Raw genomic sequence first — 15,507 nt, 5'->3', positions numbered from 1 at the left:
ATGCAGCATCACTCGCCTGAGGTGTCCCGTCTGTATCAGACCGAGTTCATCCGGAGCGCGCGGGCGGTGGGCGTGCTGTGGGCCATCTGTACGCTCTGCTTCGCTATCATCGAGGTGGTCATTCTCATCCAGCCGTCCTGGGTTGGCACTCGAGAGCTGCACTACCGCGGAGGCGGACCGGCCCCTGCGAGCGGGACGCTGGGCCTCTTTGAGGTCTGCATGGAGACTGACTGGCCCGTCCCAGAATGCCGTGGGTCTCTTCACACCCTGACCCCTCTCCCTGCCTTCCAGTCTCCCGCTGTGCTGGTGTGCATGTCTCTCACCATGGTGTGGGCCAGCGTGGGCTGCCTGTGTCTGTTCCGCTTCTGCAACACAGCAACGGTCTATAAGATCTGTGCTTGGCTGCAGCTCACAGCAGGTGAGACGCTTCTTCAGGTCAAAGAAGTCTCTCATGCTCACCAAGGCAGATAATACCATTTAAAAGAACTGTGTTCTCTCTGGATATATTTTACATTTTCAGCATCATTACTCCAGTCTTCAGTGTCACATGATCCTTCAGAAATTATTCTAAAATGCTGATTTGATGCTCAAGAAACATTTCAGATTTTTGTGCTGCTTAATATTTTTGTGGAAAGTGTTGCATTTATAAAATTAGGTTTAGATAAACATGAGATAAAACATTTATATAAAATAGAAATCTTCTTTAACATTATAAATGTCTGTCACAAATCTTACAGACTCTGATATATATATATATATATATATATAATTTAAATCAAATATAATTTCTTGGTATAAAAAGAAGCCTGTTTTAGGAGTAATAAGTTGTTTTGCATCACTATTTTCATGACAATCAAGCAATTAATTTTCCCTCAAACAGTCATTACTGTAATGCAATCAATTTTAGATAGATAGATAGATAGATAGATAGATAGATAGATACCTGTAGAAAGATAGATTTTGAGGTGAAATACAGTATGATCCAGAGATTAGTGTAGTAAGTAAGCTTGTGATTTCCTCTAAAGAGCTCATATAATATCTTTTTTAAAGCAGTTTTTTTGTCTGAAAGTTCCTCATGTTATTCAGTTTTTTTAATTGCACCAAAAACATCATAATTCATTTTATCATGACCCTTACTTATGATTTATGACCCTAAGAGTTAAACATGCCATTTTGCTATTGTAGCTTTAAGACGTCTGAAGGATGTAAATGAGCTTGTTTATGATTGGCCAACTTCTTTGCGTGTTAAATGAGGCTCTGGGGTCACAGGCTGTAGGTTTGCTGTGGAGTCCTATATAGTGTGCACTGCCATCCTTCAATAACAGCCTCTTTGCAGAGCTATATTACATTGAGAATCTCTCCACACTGAAATGTGGCCTTCTTGACTGGAAATCTGATCTCTCTCTCTCTCTCTCTCTCTCTCTCTCTCTCTCTCTCTCTCTCTCTCTCTCTCTCTCTCTCTCTCTCTCTCTCACTCTCACTCTCACTCTCACTCTCACTCTCACTCTCACTCTCACTCTCACTCTCACTCTCTCACTCTCACTCTCACTCTCTCACTCTCTCCAGGCTTCTGTTTGGCCCTGGCGTGTGTGTTGTTCCCAGACTCCTGGGCGTGTGCTGAGATGCGGGCGCTGTGCGGGGAGCGTGTGAGTAGTTTCTCCCCAGGGAACTGCTCCGTTCACTGGGCGTACATACTGGCCATGCTGGGGGTCCTGGATGCCGGCATACTTTCCATGCTGGCGTTTGTATTAGGAAACCGCCAAGATGCCCTGCTGCCAGAAAATGCCAAGGATGGTGATGGTAAATGGAAAATCAGTTCATGTTTTACAGCCCATTTTAAGAGAGTTTAGTTCGCATGATTTTTAAACTAAATTATAAAGAAAATTCTCAATTAATATATATATATATATGTATGTATATATATATATATATATGTATGTATATATATATATATATACATACATGCATACAAATATGTGTTTTATGCTTTTTTTTACTTCATTATTATTATTGTTAAATAAAACTAAAATATTAAAAAATATTAAAAAACGTTTCTGTTAATTGAAATAAAGCTGATATTAAATAAAACATAAATATTAGATGAAGTTGAAGATAAAATTGCTAAAATGACCAAAACTAAACTGAAATAAAGATCAAGCTAAATAGTAGTATTTTAATAAAAACTAAAACTTATATTAACAAAATTACTAAAATGAAAATGAAAATGACTCCTGAAAATATAAAATATGAAAACTAATAAATATTAAAATATTATAATATTAAAATAGAATATAAATGATACAAAAAAAATATATGCCAATATAAAACCTATATATATATTATATATTAATATATTATATAATTAACATATATATATATATATATATATAATATTCATTCATTATCATATAATCTAACATATTCATATTAATAAATGTTGGCAAATTATTTTTCTTTTAATACAGACATACAGAAAACTGACTTTTCTTTTGATTGTGATATTGTGGTAATAAGGTGATATGGGGAGCTGTACTTCTGGCTTTCTTAATTTACTAAATTCTTAAAATGTACTAAATATTAATCCTATTCATTATCATGTTATCCTCTACATCCAGATGTTTCAGTCATGCTGTTTTCTCCTCTCTCCTCAGTGACTGGCTTGTTACTGGCAGCATGAAAGAGGCCTGAGCCAGAAACTGCTGGTAAGACTGGAATCTAGTTTATGTTTTTAATGGACACAAGCATCCACCCTCTCTCTTCTCCTCTCTTCTGCAGCTCACATCACTGTTCTTTCTCACCCTCTCAGGTGGCCGTTTCATCACGTCGTCTGTGAACTTCACTCTCGACAAATAATGATGGCACGAAACCTCGTCATCATCCTGTGAAGTCAGCTTACATAACCTGTCTGCGTAGAAACAGTCACCTGGCAACTGTATCCGAGTCCTTTCTCCCCTGACGGAGGAACATTAGTCTGATCTAATTATGGTGGCTTTAAATAGAGAAGAGGAAAGGTTATTTTCTTTAGTGCATTTCTATTTGAGTTATAGTCCAAGTCTAACAGACAAAATGAATGTTGTTTCCAATTACATGATGTTTGATGTTTGGTTTTGTGTCCTGGACATTTCTTGTGCATGAATTAAAGATGAGATCTGAAGATGTAGTCACAGTTTCAGTGTTATAATTCAGTCACACTTTAGATTAGGGTCCAATTCTCACTATTAACTATGACTTTTGCCTCAATAAAGAATTAATGTTAGTAAGGTATTGAGATGTTGAATATGGTCATGCGGAAATGAGGAATTAATATGTGCTTCATAACAATAAACAGTCAATATCCTAGTAATATGCATGCTAATAAGCAAGAGGTTAATATTGAGAATTGGACCCTAAATTAAAGTGTTACCTGTTATTCTATATATCTGTTTAATTAGTTTTATTGTTGACCTATTTATTTTCTTAATGCATGCTTTGGTCTATACAGATTATACACACACACGCATATATATATATATATATATATATATATATATATATATATATATATATATATATATATATATATATATATATATATATATATATATATATATATATATATATATATATATATATATATATATACACTGCCCGGCCCTGAAAAAAGTCACTGCTTGGATTTAAAAAGGCAAATAGTCTATTTGCCTATTTAAAGACTGGATCATTATTGCTGTGATTATTATGTTTCTATGGAAATGTCACAATATGCTAGTAAAGTCAACTGCAACTTCTGTTTTATGCCGACTTTAAAACTACATGCCGTCTGAATCGTCTTCACCCACCGTTTATACATACGTAAGTCCTTTTCTTAGTCGTCACTTTGTTGTGCTTGTGTGATTTTATTAAGCCAATGCATTAAATGTTAAATGTGATGTCATTTCCAATCCACTTCCAGTTTAAAAGCAATGCAAAGTTCTAAACAAACTGTTGGTGTTCACATACACTTTATTAGCACGTACAGTGATTTTTGTTGTTTGACAAAACTTGCAGTGCAGAGATATGTATTTTTGTACAAGATTTTAGGACCGCACGAATATCGAAAAGCGTTTATATACTCAGAGCACTATACTCATATTCCTTCACAAAATCATATAGTCAGATTACAAACCCAGAGGGCATGAAAGTTGGGACAGTGGTTAGTTATTATCAGACAGAGTGTTTCAAAGCCAAGCCAAGGAGGACAAAAAACATTTCATCAAGCTCAGATGCAAATGACATTAAGATGACACACCACTATAACAGCCAATCAGAGAAAGAGGACAGGAAACTCACTGTTTGACATTTAGACGAGCCTAAACTCACATAGTGCTGCTTATTGCTGTATAAAGCAGCTGATCTGATGTGTTGTGCTGTTTAAACCTGTACCAGATATCTTCTGCAATAAATATAATTATTTCCGAGATTTTTGTTTCTCAATCATTTGTTTCAAACAAAAATGTTATTTCTAAAAGAACATACAATAGATGTAGTAGTAGATTTAGGTATGTCTTCCAACTGATCTGTTACTGTACTGTTACTGTAAATAAAAATTAAATTAATTTGTGAAATCAAATAAAAAAATGGATTTGACTGATTCTGGATTAAGCAGTTTAGCATGTTCGGGTTTTGTTCTGTGTAGATTCATTGCTTTTTGGATGTAAATGTCTTTGTCACTTATGTTCAAAAGTTTGGAGTTCTCACCAAGTCTGCAGTTATTTGATCAAAAATACAGTAAAAACTGTAACATTGTAAAATATTATTTCAATTTAAAATAACAATCTTTAGTTTTAATATGTTGTATTTTACACGTGATGAACATCATATATTTATCAATGTGGAAAATGGTATGTTTCATGTGATTCTTAAGAAATCTTTCTAATAAGCTGATTTGGTGCTCAAGAAACCTTTCTTATTATCAATGTTGAAAACTGTAACTGAAAACGGTGTCAACGATGAATAGAAAATTCACAAGAACATAATTTATTTGAAATAGAAATCTTTTGTAACATTACTGTCACTTTTGATCAGTTTAATGCATCCCTGTTGAATACAAGTATTAACTTATTGACCAAAAAATAAACCCCCAACTTTTAATGGTAGTGTATGTGTATGTAAATTAGATTTCACAATGTTTAAGTTTTGAATTATCAATGGGTAGCTGTTTTATAGGCTAATTTATGTTCATTATTACAGGAAATATTCAATACAGCAACCTAGAAATGACTTTATTTTCCATATAGAGCCATATGTGAGCTCTGTTGCTTGGCTTATAATCTGAAAATGGGGCAAAGAGGTTCTCCACACCCACAGACAGCTGTAGTAAAGCTCTGACACACGAGGATATATGGAGCATGATAGGAGCAGAACCAGCAAACGCTCCTTTAATCTGTGGAGAAGCTCAGGGATTCTGGGTTGCTGCTGAGATGTAAATGGCCCTTAGAAACTCACATGAGAAACGTCACCTAAACGCACTCTTGCATGAACCTGGTCAAGCTGTGGTTTTGTTTTTAAGAACTGAGTGAGAGACCAGCAGCCTTATCTGGTTACCAACAGGAATTAAAAGGCCTGTACATTGTGGCAAGAAAGAAGGAAAACAAAAAGCATATTCCATAAGCTGTTATGTGTGTGGAATTTATTATAGTATAACATCGAAACAGAGTAACATCATATCAGAGTACCTTGGCAAGCAGGCCTGATTAGATTAGATTTAGGCAGATGACAATGAATGCTGGCGTATCTGTAAGCTCGCTCTGTCTGTCTAGATTTCCTTCTATTTCCCCTCCCCACATTTCCCTTGTTTTCCTCTGACTCTCACATGCACTCTTCAGGCTGGCAGGTACTGGAGGATGTGCTGTGCGATCATGGCGGGGTCGAAGGTCAGGGCTCTGCGCTTGCGGCTGTTTTTTTTGGGGGGCGGCAGGTCAGTGTCAATGCGCTTCATTCTCTGCAGGCCGACATGTGGCGTTCTGTCGTCATCCTCGTCGTCGTCGTCATCGAGTCTTTTCACCCTCAGCAGTGACGCCTCCACCTGGGGGACGGGGGCGGAGTCTAGGGAGCGGCGGGAGCGTTTCAGGACGGGTCCTCCGGATCGCTCCACGGCGCTCAGGTCCCGTTTGGCACGCTGGTTTGAAGGGCCTCCCTGACTGCCACCCGATGCCAAGCCGGAGAGGATCTTCTCAACAAGGTACCTTAACAATGCAAAGACAGAAATACTGTTGTTTGTTTGCTTAAAGTTAACATGAAATGTTTTGCTTTAATAAAATGATTTAATAAATTTAAAAATATTTTCAGATATCATTTTCATTTTAGTTTAATATTTGTAGCAATTTTGTTATTTAGTTTTAGTTTTCAAAATATGATTTAGTTTTACTTTTAGTTTGGGTTTTCATCTAATATTTATATTTTTTATTAAGATTTTGAATTAGCTTTTTTTTGGTAACACTTTACAATAAGGTTCATTAGTTAACATTAGTTAATGTATTAACTAACATGAACCAACCATGAGCAATCCATTTGTTACTGTGTTTGTTAATCTTTGTTAACGTTACTTAATAAAAATACAGCGGCTCATTGTTAATTCATGTTAACTAGTTAACTAATGTTAACTAACAAACCTTATTGTAAAGTGTTACCACTTTTTTTAAACTTTATTATTTCAACTTTATTTTAATGAACAAAAAGGTTTGTAATAGTTAATAACCCTGACTCTGAGGCCTTGGTTTGGTTTCCGTTACCTAAGCATCTCTTGGTCTTTGTCCTGCTCTCTCTCTGGAATCCTGTTGGTTGTCGGAGCGAGTCCAGCCTGCATCAGTCTCTCCTGCTTGTAGCGGTTGAGTAGAGCCTGAGTAAGCTGAGGATCCAGAAGGCCCTGGGGCTTGGCCATGCTCACGGCCTGCTCGGTCTCATCGTAGTCCGGAGGGTACGGTGCCTGGAAATCCCCCTCATCCTCCTCATCTTCCTCTGGTTTGCCCTGTCCGTTGTTCTGTGCTTGGTTAAGGAGACGTAGCATTGATGCCAGATAAGCTGCTTCTTGTTCCCGCCTCTGATCGTTCTCCACCAAGCGCTGGAGGGCCTGTCCCAGACCTTGAGCTCTCAGGACCTCTGGCTGGTAGTACAGATCATTGCTCCGACTCTTGAAGTCAGCAGCTGGATAAGCCATCATCTGGGCCTCGTAGGGCACTGAATCCCGCAGGTCTCTTCGGAGACGCACTCCTCCTGTCTGGCTGTCAAAGCTGCGACCTCCGCCACGCATGGCAGAGAGAGGCTGAGAAACAGAGGGAGGAAGACAAACCCAACAGCTGATTGGTGAAAAATGTCTTCTGTTTCCATGTTAAAGCAATATAAACAACTTTGTGCACATTTTGGTACAGAGAACTTTTATTTACATGCATTGCACTCTTAAATACCATTTGTAAAGCTACAGTATATTAGCCCACACACACACAGGCCATATACTAATAAGCAGGCACACACACGCATATCATTTTTCATTATTTTAAAAAACTTTTTTTTAGCTGCCTAACCAATCTTTATCATGTTTCCCATATTTTAAACCCTATAACGAACAACAATATATATATATGTATTTTTAAATATAATATAAAGCATAAAATTACACTACGTTTTTCTTTAGTACGCGGTAAATCAGGCACGTTTTTATCACTGAAGGAACGATTGTTCAATTCGAATTTTAGAGGAGGCTGACAGAAAAAAAAACGCTTCTACTTACTAAACTGGCCAATCAGAACGAATATTCAAATGACGCCAATCAGTTTTCAAATGACGCCCATTCAAGCCAATCAGTTTTCAGTATCCTTTGGTATCACCTTTCGTTTGAATCAGAGCCGTTGAAAAACGTTTATTAGGTTAGAGATGGGCAACTCCAGGGGATGAAGAGAAACCTCGAAACAAGTGAGGCTGAACGACAGAGCTGCATTTTCAGTGATATGATGGAGTGGAGGATGGAGTCTGCACATTGGTAAGTAGATGGAAGATGGAATGGGAGCTCCATTCATAAATGTTTATGTTTATAATGGTCTACTCTGTATATGGCGCCGAAGATTAGTTCCGTTGACTGGTGACATGTCTTTGGTGGGCGGGGTTTTGGTTTAGCCAGCGTTAAATTTGTGAAATTACATGAATTAAAAATGGATAAAGATGCTATAATCGATTTCAATCATTTTGGCAGTTTCAGCTAAACTTTATTTTTATTTTGGTTAGGGCTTGACATTAACACCCGCCAAATTAGGGTGGATTTCAGCAGTGACGTGTAACGTTAATGCAGTCAATCCTACTATAGGCTATAGTAAATTTATATAACTATACATTTTGGAATTGTAGTCTTTTAAAAAGGCATCTGAAATAATTAACTAAGTGCAATGTAGTTTTGTCAAAAATATATATCGATTTTTCTACTTATCTATACTTGAATATCTGAAACGCTTTCCAATACTAATTTTACGAGCTCTCTCATCTCTCCGACAGTGAGTTGTTGACACACAAATCTCTCCTCTCTTATCGTTACAGGCCTTGAATTTCAGTTGGGATTACGCGTATTGCGCATAATTTTACTCACCCACCCAAAGTGCGCGCACATAAAGCTGCTCTCAGTACTAAATTAAGTTATTTGTTTCCTATTTATTGCGCTTAAACAGTCAAATACACACAAAATAATGTAAAAATGCCGGTCTTGTCGTTGGTTTCTTTACGTGGTTTTTACATAAAAAACATGAGACATCGTCTTTTAATGCACTTGCTTCCTTAACATTCATAACACTGCCCTTTAGTGGGACATTGATGTAATAGCATCAATAAACAATAGCCTATATGCACCAGCATATACTACGGGTCTTTCTTGGCAAGTATTTACTTAAACACAGTCAGGCATGTTTTAAGTAAATGTAAACAGTTGAGAAAGAAAACACATATGCAACAGTATAATGGATCCGTGTGTCAGATCTTAAAGGCCCACTGAAGTGCCTTGAAGCGCACATGATGCATTGACATAATTTCCACTGAAACAGGAAGCTAAGGTGGGAGATATTGAATGGCTCCTCCCCCTTTTCAAATAGCCAATAGCATTAAGTTTTCCTCACAGATTGCCAGTCATACTTGACAGCACCATGGAAACGAATCCGAGCGCTGATACATTGGATTCAATAGTAATGTTAGAGGTGTGAATAAATTCTAACCATTTCATTCTGAAAATGGAACCCATAATGCTCCGTGACGTGACAACGGTAGTGATGTCCGGTTCGTGAACGAATCGTTCTTTTGAACCGGTTGAACCAATTCACCAAATCGAACTGAATCGTTCAAAACAGAGTCAGTGCTGATCCAGTTTTCTAAAGTTACTCACTTTCACATGTGCCTGACAGTCACTCCGACTGGAAATAAACAATATCCCAGAGTATATACAAGGGGGTAATCCAGCACCTGGAAAGCGTACCTTCCCCGGGGCCGCCATTGGTTAGCAAGCCATCACCTGCTGTTAGCATTCCATTGACTCCCATTCATTTTGGCATCACTTTTTTACAGCGAATAACTTTACATCTGAGGCGTTTAAAGACTCTATTTATCCGTTGTTTATTTCTAAAGAAACACGACAATGTATAAAAGGCTCCATTACCTTGTATCTTACGTTATGGCCCTGTAGAAGCAGTTTTTGTAAAAATAGGCTAACGATTGCATCATAACCACGCGACTCTGTTGCACAGTAGAGAAATTACCGTATAGAAGCTCGTAGGCTTGTTCGACTTGAACCGGCGCTGTACAGACCGATCGGTGAATGACATCAAAGTACCGACTCCTTATGGTTTTGAATCGCTCTCGCGGTACTTTGATGTCACAAACCGATCGGTCCGTGCAGCGCCGTTTCAAGTCGAACAATCCTTATGTTACTCGGCCAGGGGGTGTTTATAGCATAGGGGGGCGGGACGCTTCAGATTCTAGAGAGCATTTGGATTGGACAGAAGATGTGATGAGAAGCTGAAGTCTGTGGTGACGTCATAAAAATTTGTGATCCATTTTAGTGGAAGTGAGAGACTAAGTTTTGAATGCTTATATCTCCTAAATGCGAATTTTGTAATTGTTTTGGAACACACCAGCTTATTTATAACATTAGGGATAACATATTCATCCTAAGAGCTAAATTTTTTTTATTTTGATTTCAGGGGGGCTTTAAAGTGACAGCAGATAATATATGGCAGTTTTTCCCCATGTTATCGATGTAAAAATTGTGGCTAGTGAAAATGCTGAGTGGCTAGTAATTTTGGAAAACCTCTAGCCACAGTGGCTGCCTGGTGAGAAAAAAGGTTAATGTCAAGCTCTGATTGTTAGTAAAAAACAACAACAAAGTTTGTACTATAGTGACTGAAATCGCTTGCATCATCTATAGCAATAATGATGGAATGGGGCTCAGCATTCATATAGTATAGCCTACATTTTTGGTCTATGACAGTAAATTTGTGATGCATATTTGTCTGGGTATGACATTTAATTAATAAAAAATAGTTATAGATGCTCTAAGCAATTTGAGTTGCATTTTTTTATTTCATTATTTGTAACTTTTATTTTATTATTATTTTTAAAATTTAGTGGAAATTAACAAATTGACTGAAATCATCTATAACATATTTTGAATAAATGCAATTTAATTTTGTATTGTTAATAATTTAATGCAATTTAATAATGTAATTGAATCTTACTTAGCAGTTAATATATTCAGAGGACAAACTGTATGATGAATGGCAGTAAGGGTAGAATATGTTAAATTTGTTCGTTCTGAAGTACATCTGCCTTTGAGAGCACAGAAACACGCACCTCCCTCTTCAATGTGACACTTTACATACTAATCATTCATGCATTCGTCACAGTTCGCCACATTTCAGAGGAAGCATTAGTAAGCACGTTTTCCTCTCCTCTCTTCTGTTCTCATCCTCACACTTCTCTCCATCCACAGTGAATCAGGCATTCAATTACACTTGCACACTATTGAGAAGAAAAGAAAGATGCTTTTCAAGAAGCTGAAATCACTGTAGTGTGCAAAGCAAGCACATTCTGACAGTATGAGTAACCAGCTCCTCTTCAGCGTATTAGTTCTGTCACTGGCTCTGATGATCTATGTCAGCCATTACTGACAGGAGACCTGCGTTTCAGCAGTGATTGATTGTCTAGAGAGCCTTAAATCTGTTTCTCTATTCATGTTAGCCACTGAAAAGCTCAGCTCAAGCCTGAGGTTAGAAATGAAGTGCTGAGTCATGACATTGCCTTCACCCTCTGTGTGCAGCGTAATTTGAAATCGCAAAGCGAGTGCTGAGAGACAGTGGTGTTCAAAAACTACCCTCTGTGCAAGATTTGTGTTATTGTAGATCATATTCTGCACCAGTTGTGTCAGAATGATAAATTAAACAGTTTCTGTGTTGAGTCAGTTCTTCAGTTTGAGCTTTGTGTGGTATTTCAGGGCTGTTATGATTCATAATAAATGAGGCAGATAGTGACGTATGAAACTAAAGGAACAGGATTCCTCTGGGCGCTGATGTGCGAGTGTATTTGATGACTCACTCTCTGGCGCATTATGACGTCTGTCCCGCCCCTGACGTGTGTGTGTGTGTGTGGGTGGTGGGAAGATCTTGTTGTCCATGAGTTCAAGTGGTGTTGATGTCCTCCGGTTCCTTACCATCTGCTCTACTCCGCATTACTGCACCAATGGAGAAATTTCTAACATGAACAACTTTCTGCAAAGTTACAAACACCCTCTGCTAGTTAAACTCCCGCAGACTCCAGCCAAAGTGCGTCACATCAGTTTGCAGTTGTGTGTCATTGTAAAATGTACTAGAGATTATCAATATTAATAGTGTAACAAACTGTTTACATTGAAACATTTTACAGCACAGTTTAAGTGTAAGCCAATCAGTGTTGTTACTGTTAACTAAAAATATTAAAAATCGTTTTCAGTAATTGAAATAAAATAACAAATATTAGAATGTAAAAATAATACTAATATTATTAACTCTAGTGCTGTCAAATCGATTAATCACATCTAACATAAGTTTGTAAATGTGTTTGCTGTTTGTATATATACAGTAGGGCTTGGTATTGACACAAATTTCACAATTCGATTCGATTTCGATTCACAAGCTTGCAATTCGATTCGATTTCGATTCAATATTGATTATTTTGTAAATCAGGTACAATACATGATAAATTTTCTTAAGGAAAACAAATCTCTTAACTAATGCTGTAAACTATGGGAGTCAGTTGCCTACTATAATATTGAAGGTAAAAATTAACTGATTTGTACAAACACTTAAATTACACTTTTATTTATTTTTATAATAATAAAGTTATATGAAATATAAACATTTAAATGGTGGCTGTCATAAAAACCTGCCAGATATATTCAAACATGCATTAAAAATGTAAGAACATTAAAAATTATAATTAATATGTAATATGGTGCATATATTTAGCAAAATGCTCCTCTCTAGAGTTAATTTTTCTAGCTGATTAACGAGTTTATGGTCACTGGTAAATGTGACGTTACATGACATTGTTTACAAGCTAATTTACTGAAATCTGAGACTTTGTTTCATATCAGTTGCAACAAAGCACAAAGATTATTGCGATTTATTGGATGGGATGCGCGCTACAATGTTACATTCATTCATCAACTGAAAACAGGATGACTAATCGATTCTTGGGATTTAAGAATCGATATCGTTTTGTAAAAATGAGAATCGATTAAAATCGAGAAATCAATATTTTTTTACCCAGCCCTAATATACAGTATGTGTGTGTATATATATATATATATATATATATATATATATATATATATATATATATATATATATATATATACACACACACACACACACACACACACACACACACACAGTATAGGTTAGGTGTGATTAATTTATTTGACAGCACTAATTATTACTAATAATAATTACTAAAACTAAAGTAAACAAATTTTTACTGAAATAAAAATAAAATAAAGCTAATAAAAAAAAGCACATATAGAAATGTTGTCTTGGGAACTAATTTAAATAAATACTAATATTAATACTGAAGATAATTACTAAAACTAAAGCTGAAATAAAAATTAAATAAAGCTAAATAGAAATATAAAAACAAACAAACTAATAAAAATAACAAAAGCACATTATAAAATTACTATAACTTAAACTAAAATTAAAGTGCAAACTGAAAATATAAAAACCTTAATTCAAATATTAATAAATACTATTTTATATGTAAGGGATAATGTAGAGCGAGGCGGTTGTTATAGCGAATACAACCACGACAGGCTGATGTATTCGCTATAACAACCGCCTCGCTTTACATTATCCCGCTTATTACATGGCTACCCACCAAATAAATCAATAATTTGACACAAAATATTGATTTAAAAAGGAGTTTGATTTAAAAACGATTGTATATATATATATATATAGTGCAGCTTATAAATAAAAAATATAAAGTTTCAGTCATATCAATTTTTCTTTTTCTTTTAATAAATCAGTTAATTTAATTTTAATTAAATGATGCCACATGAAGCACAAGCATTTTTACAGTATAGATGGATTGTATGAATGGATGGATGGATGTGAGAAAACTGAGTGTGCTCTTTGAAAGCTGTTGCCATGGCAGCGTTCCTCTCCGCTCGGAGTGAAAGACTGGCTGTTTGTTCTGCTAATGAGATTGTGCTTCCTCTACTATTGATTTTGTCCTGTGTTGTCCTTCAGATACGGCCTATAATCTTTCACACATTTCCAAAATCACTGTGGCTTTCATATTCAGCTCTGTATCAGTGACAGCCGCTGTCCGTGGTGCTGAAAACCTGAGCACACACGCTAATGAGTGCAACAGATGGTCAAAACAAACTCTACTAGTTACTTTAATTCACAACAGCTGCCCACAGATCTCTCCAATGCATCAGTGCTGCAATACATTATCTAGAGACCTAGAGACCAGTATACCACTGGCCCTATTGTTGCAAATAAGACTTGTTGTAATGCTAACACTTGTTATTGAATTAAATGGAATAATTCTATGTTTAAAATCTCTGAATAGACCTACATTTAGTTAATGACGAAATATTGTACAGTCCTGGTTTAATCAGCAATAGAGCAGAAGAATCAACAAATGCTGTCTCTCATCATAAAATAACATGGAGCTCTGTATTGAACGATGCATGTAATATTTAATGTGATCTTGGGTTGTTTGCAAGAGCCTCCATTTCTGGACACTGCCTTTCAGAGAAATTTCCAGAATTTAATGAGGATTCATTATTCGCCAGGAAAGCCCTGTTGATTATGCTCTGTTGTTGCCAGGCAATGATGATTGTACGCCCTATTTCACGCAATCTGGCTTGAGTGATCTCGATCAGTTCAGCAGAAATGAACACGCAGCTAAGCGTAACATATAAAAAGCAACTAAATAGTACACAGTGTACTTTCCCATATTCACAATAATACATGTGCCATGATACATATATTCTAAATGAAATAGTAATGAAACAGAATGAAATCAGCATTTATCAGCCAATTCAAACCTTATTCTAACTGCATAGAGGCAAAAAGGAAGAAAACATGCAGGTTAAAATGTAGCTATAGAGGAATCGGTCTCACCGAACACACATGATGAGGGTCTGTTGTGGTGTTTGCTTTACCTTTGCCTCTGGTGTGAGGATCTGGAACAGCGTCAGAGAGAGGAAAAGCAGAACAGAGTTGGTCAGAAGGCCCGACATCCTGAAGGAGAGAATGTAGCTGCCTCTGCAGTGAAGAGATACGCTGCCACTGAACACCAGCAGAGATAGACAGAGAGAGACAGAGAGAGAGGGAGGGAGGGAGGGAGGGAGGGAGGGAGGGAGGGAGGAGCTTCACTGTTACTCTGGAGAGAGATGCGAGAGAGACACTGTGCTCGTGATATGGCATGTTACAGATGGTGAAAGATTTCTACTGCAGTACTGAGTTTAGTAATGAGGTAACTAATGCCTGGCTGTACAAAATAATAATAATTCACAATATTGGTATTTGGCAATATTTTACTTTATTTTTTATTTTTTATTGTGCAATAAAAAAATGCAAGACATTTATAAGACTTTAGTAGGAATAATAATAATAATAATAATAATAAACAAATCTAGTAAAAACAATACAAATGTAAGTACATTTCACACTTTCACACTTCACACTTAAGAACATAAAATATGAATTTATGTCAAACGCATAGGATCCATAAAATGTATAGGCCTATATTCATTTTTCACACACTTCTATCTAAATTGCAAGCAAATGAGGGAAAAAGCAAAATACAAAAATATTTGCAATGCTGAATTTCAGGAGTACCCCAGCATAAAAAGTGAAAAGGTGTAATTGCGGAACAGCAGAGAATAGAGATCTGATTCATTGTTATGAATTGCTCACAGAAGAGGTGCCTTCTGTCATTTTTTTGAACATTGGGATTACAGTGTATGAAATAAGG

At 36.4% G+C, this 15,507-nt stretch overlaps 2 protein-coding genes across 2 annotated transcripts; one reads left to right on the top strand and one right to left on the bottom strand.

The window, feature by feature from the left end:
- On the top strand, positions 1-2,853 carry lhfpl4b (LHFPL tetraspan subfamily member 4b; the record flags this gene model as incomplete). Its single annotated transcript, XM_081348573.1, has 3 exons — positions 1-418; positions 1,567-1,800; positions 2,807-2,853. 3 exons carry the CDS (start codon positions 1-3, stop codon positions 2,851-2,853), a joined length of 699 nt encoding a protein of 232 aa, XP_081204699.1.
- A 1,112-nt stretch (positions 2,854-3,965) lies between these two features.
- Positions 3,966-14,815, bottom strand: pcsk1nl (proprotein convertase subtilisin/kexin type 1 inhibitor, like). Its single transcript, XM_081350026.1, has 3 exons — positions 14,693-14,815; positions 6,750-7,279; positions 3,966-6,203 (listed from the first exon to the last, which is right to left on the bottom strand). Exons 1-3 carry the CDS (start codon positions 14,768-14,770, stop codon positions 5,840-5,842), a joined length of 972 nt encoding a protein of 323 aa, XP_081206152.1. The 5' UTR covers positions 14,771-14,815; the 3' UTR covers positions 3,966-5,839.
- Between the last annotated feature and the right edge of the window lie 692 nt (positions 14,816-15,507).

This window comes from Scardinius erythrophthalmus (assembly GCF_964197995.2).
Source record: "Scardinius erythrophthalmus genome assembly, chromosome: 20".
Classification (NCBI taxonomy): Eukaryota; Metazoa; Chordata; class Actinopteri; order Cypriniformes; family Leuciscidae; genus Scardinius; species Scardinius erythrophthalmus.
The sequence above is the reverse complement of the archived record's forward strand: the minus strand, read 5'-3'. Positions and strand labels throughout refer to the sequence as shown.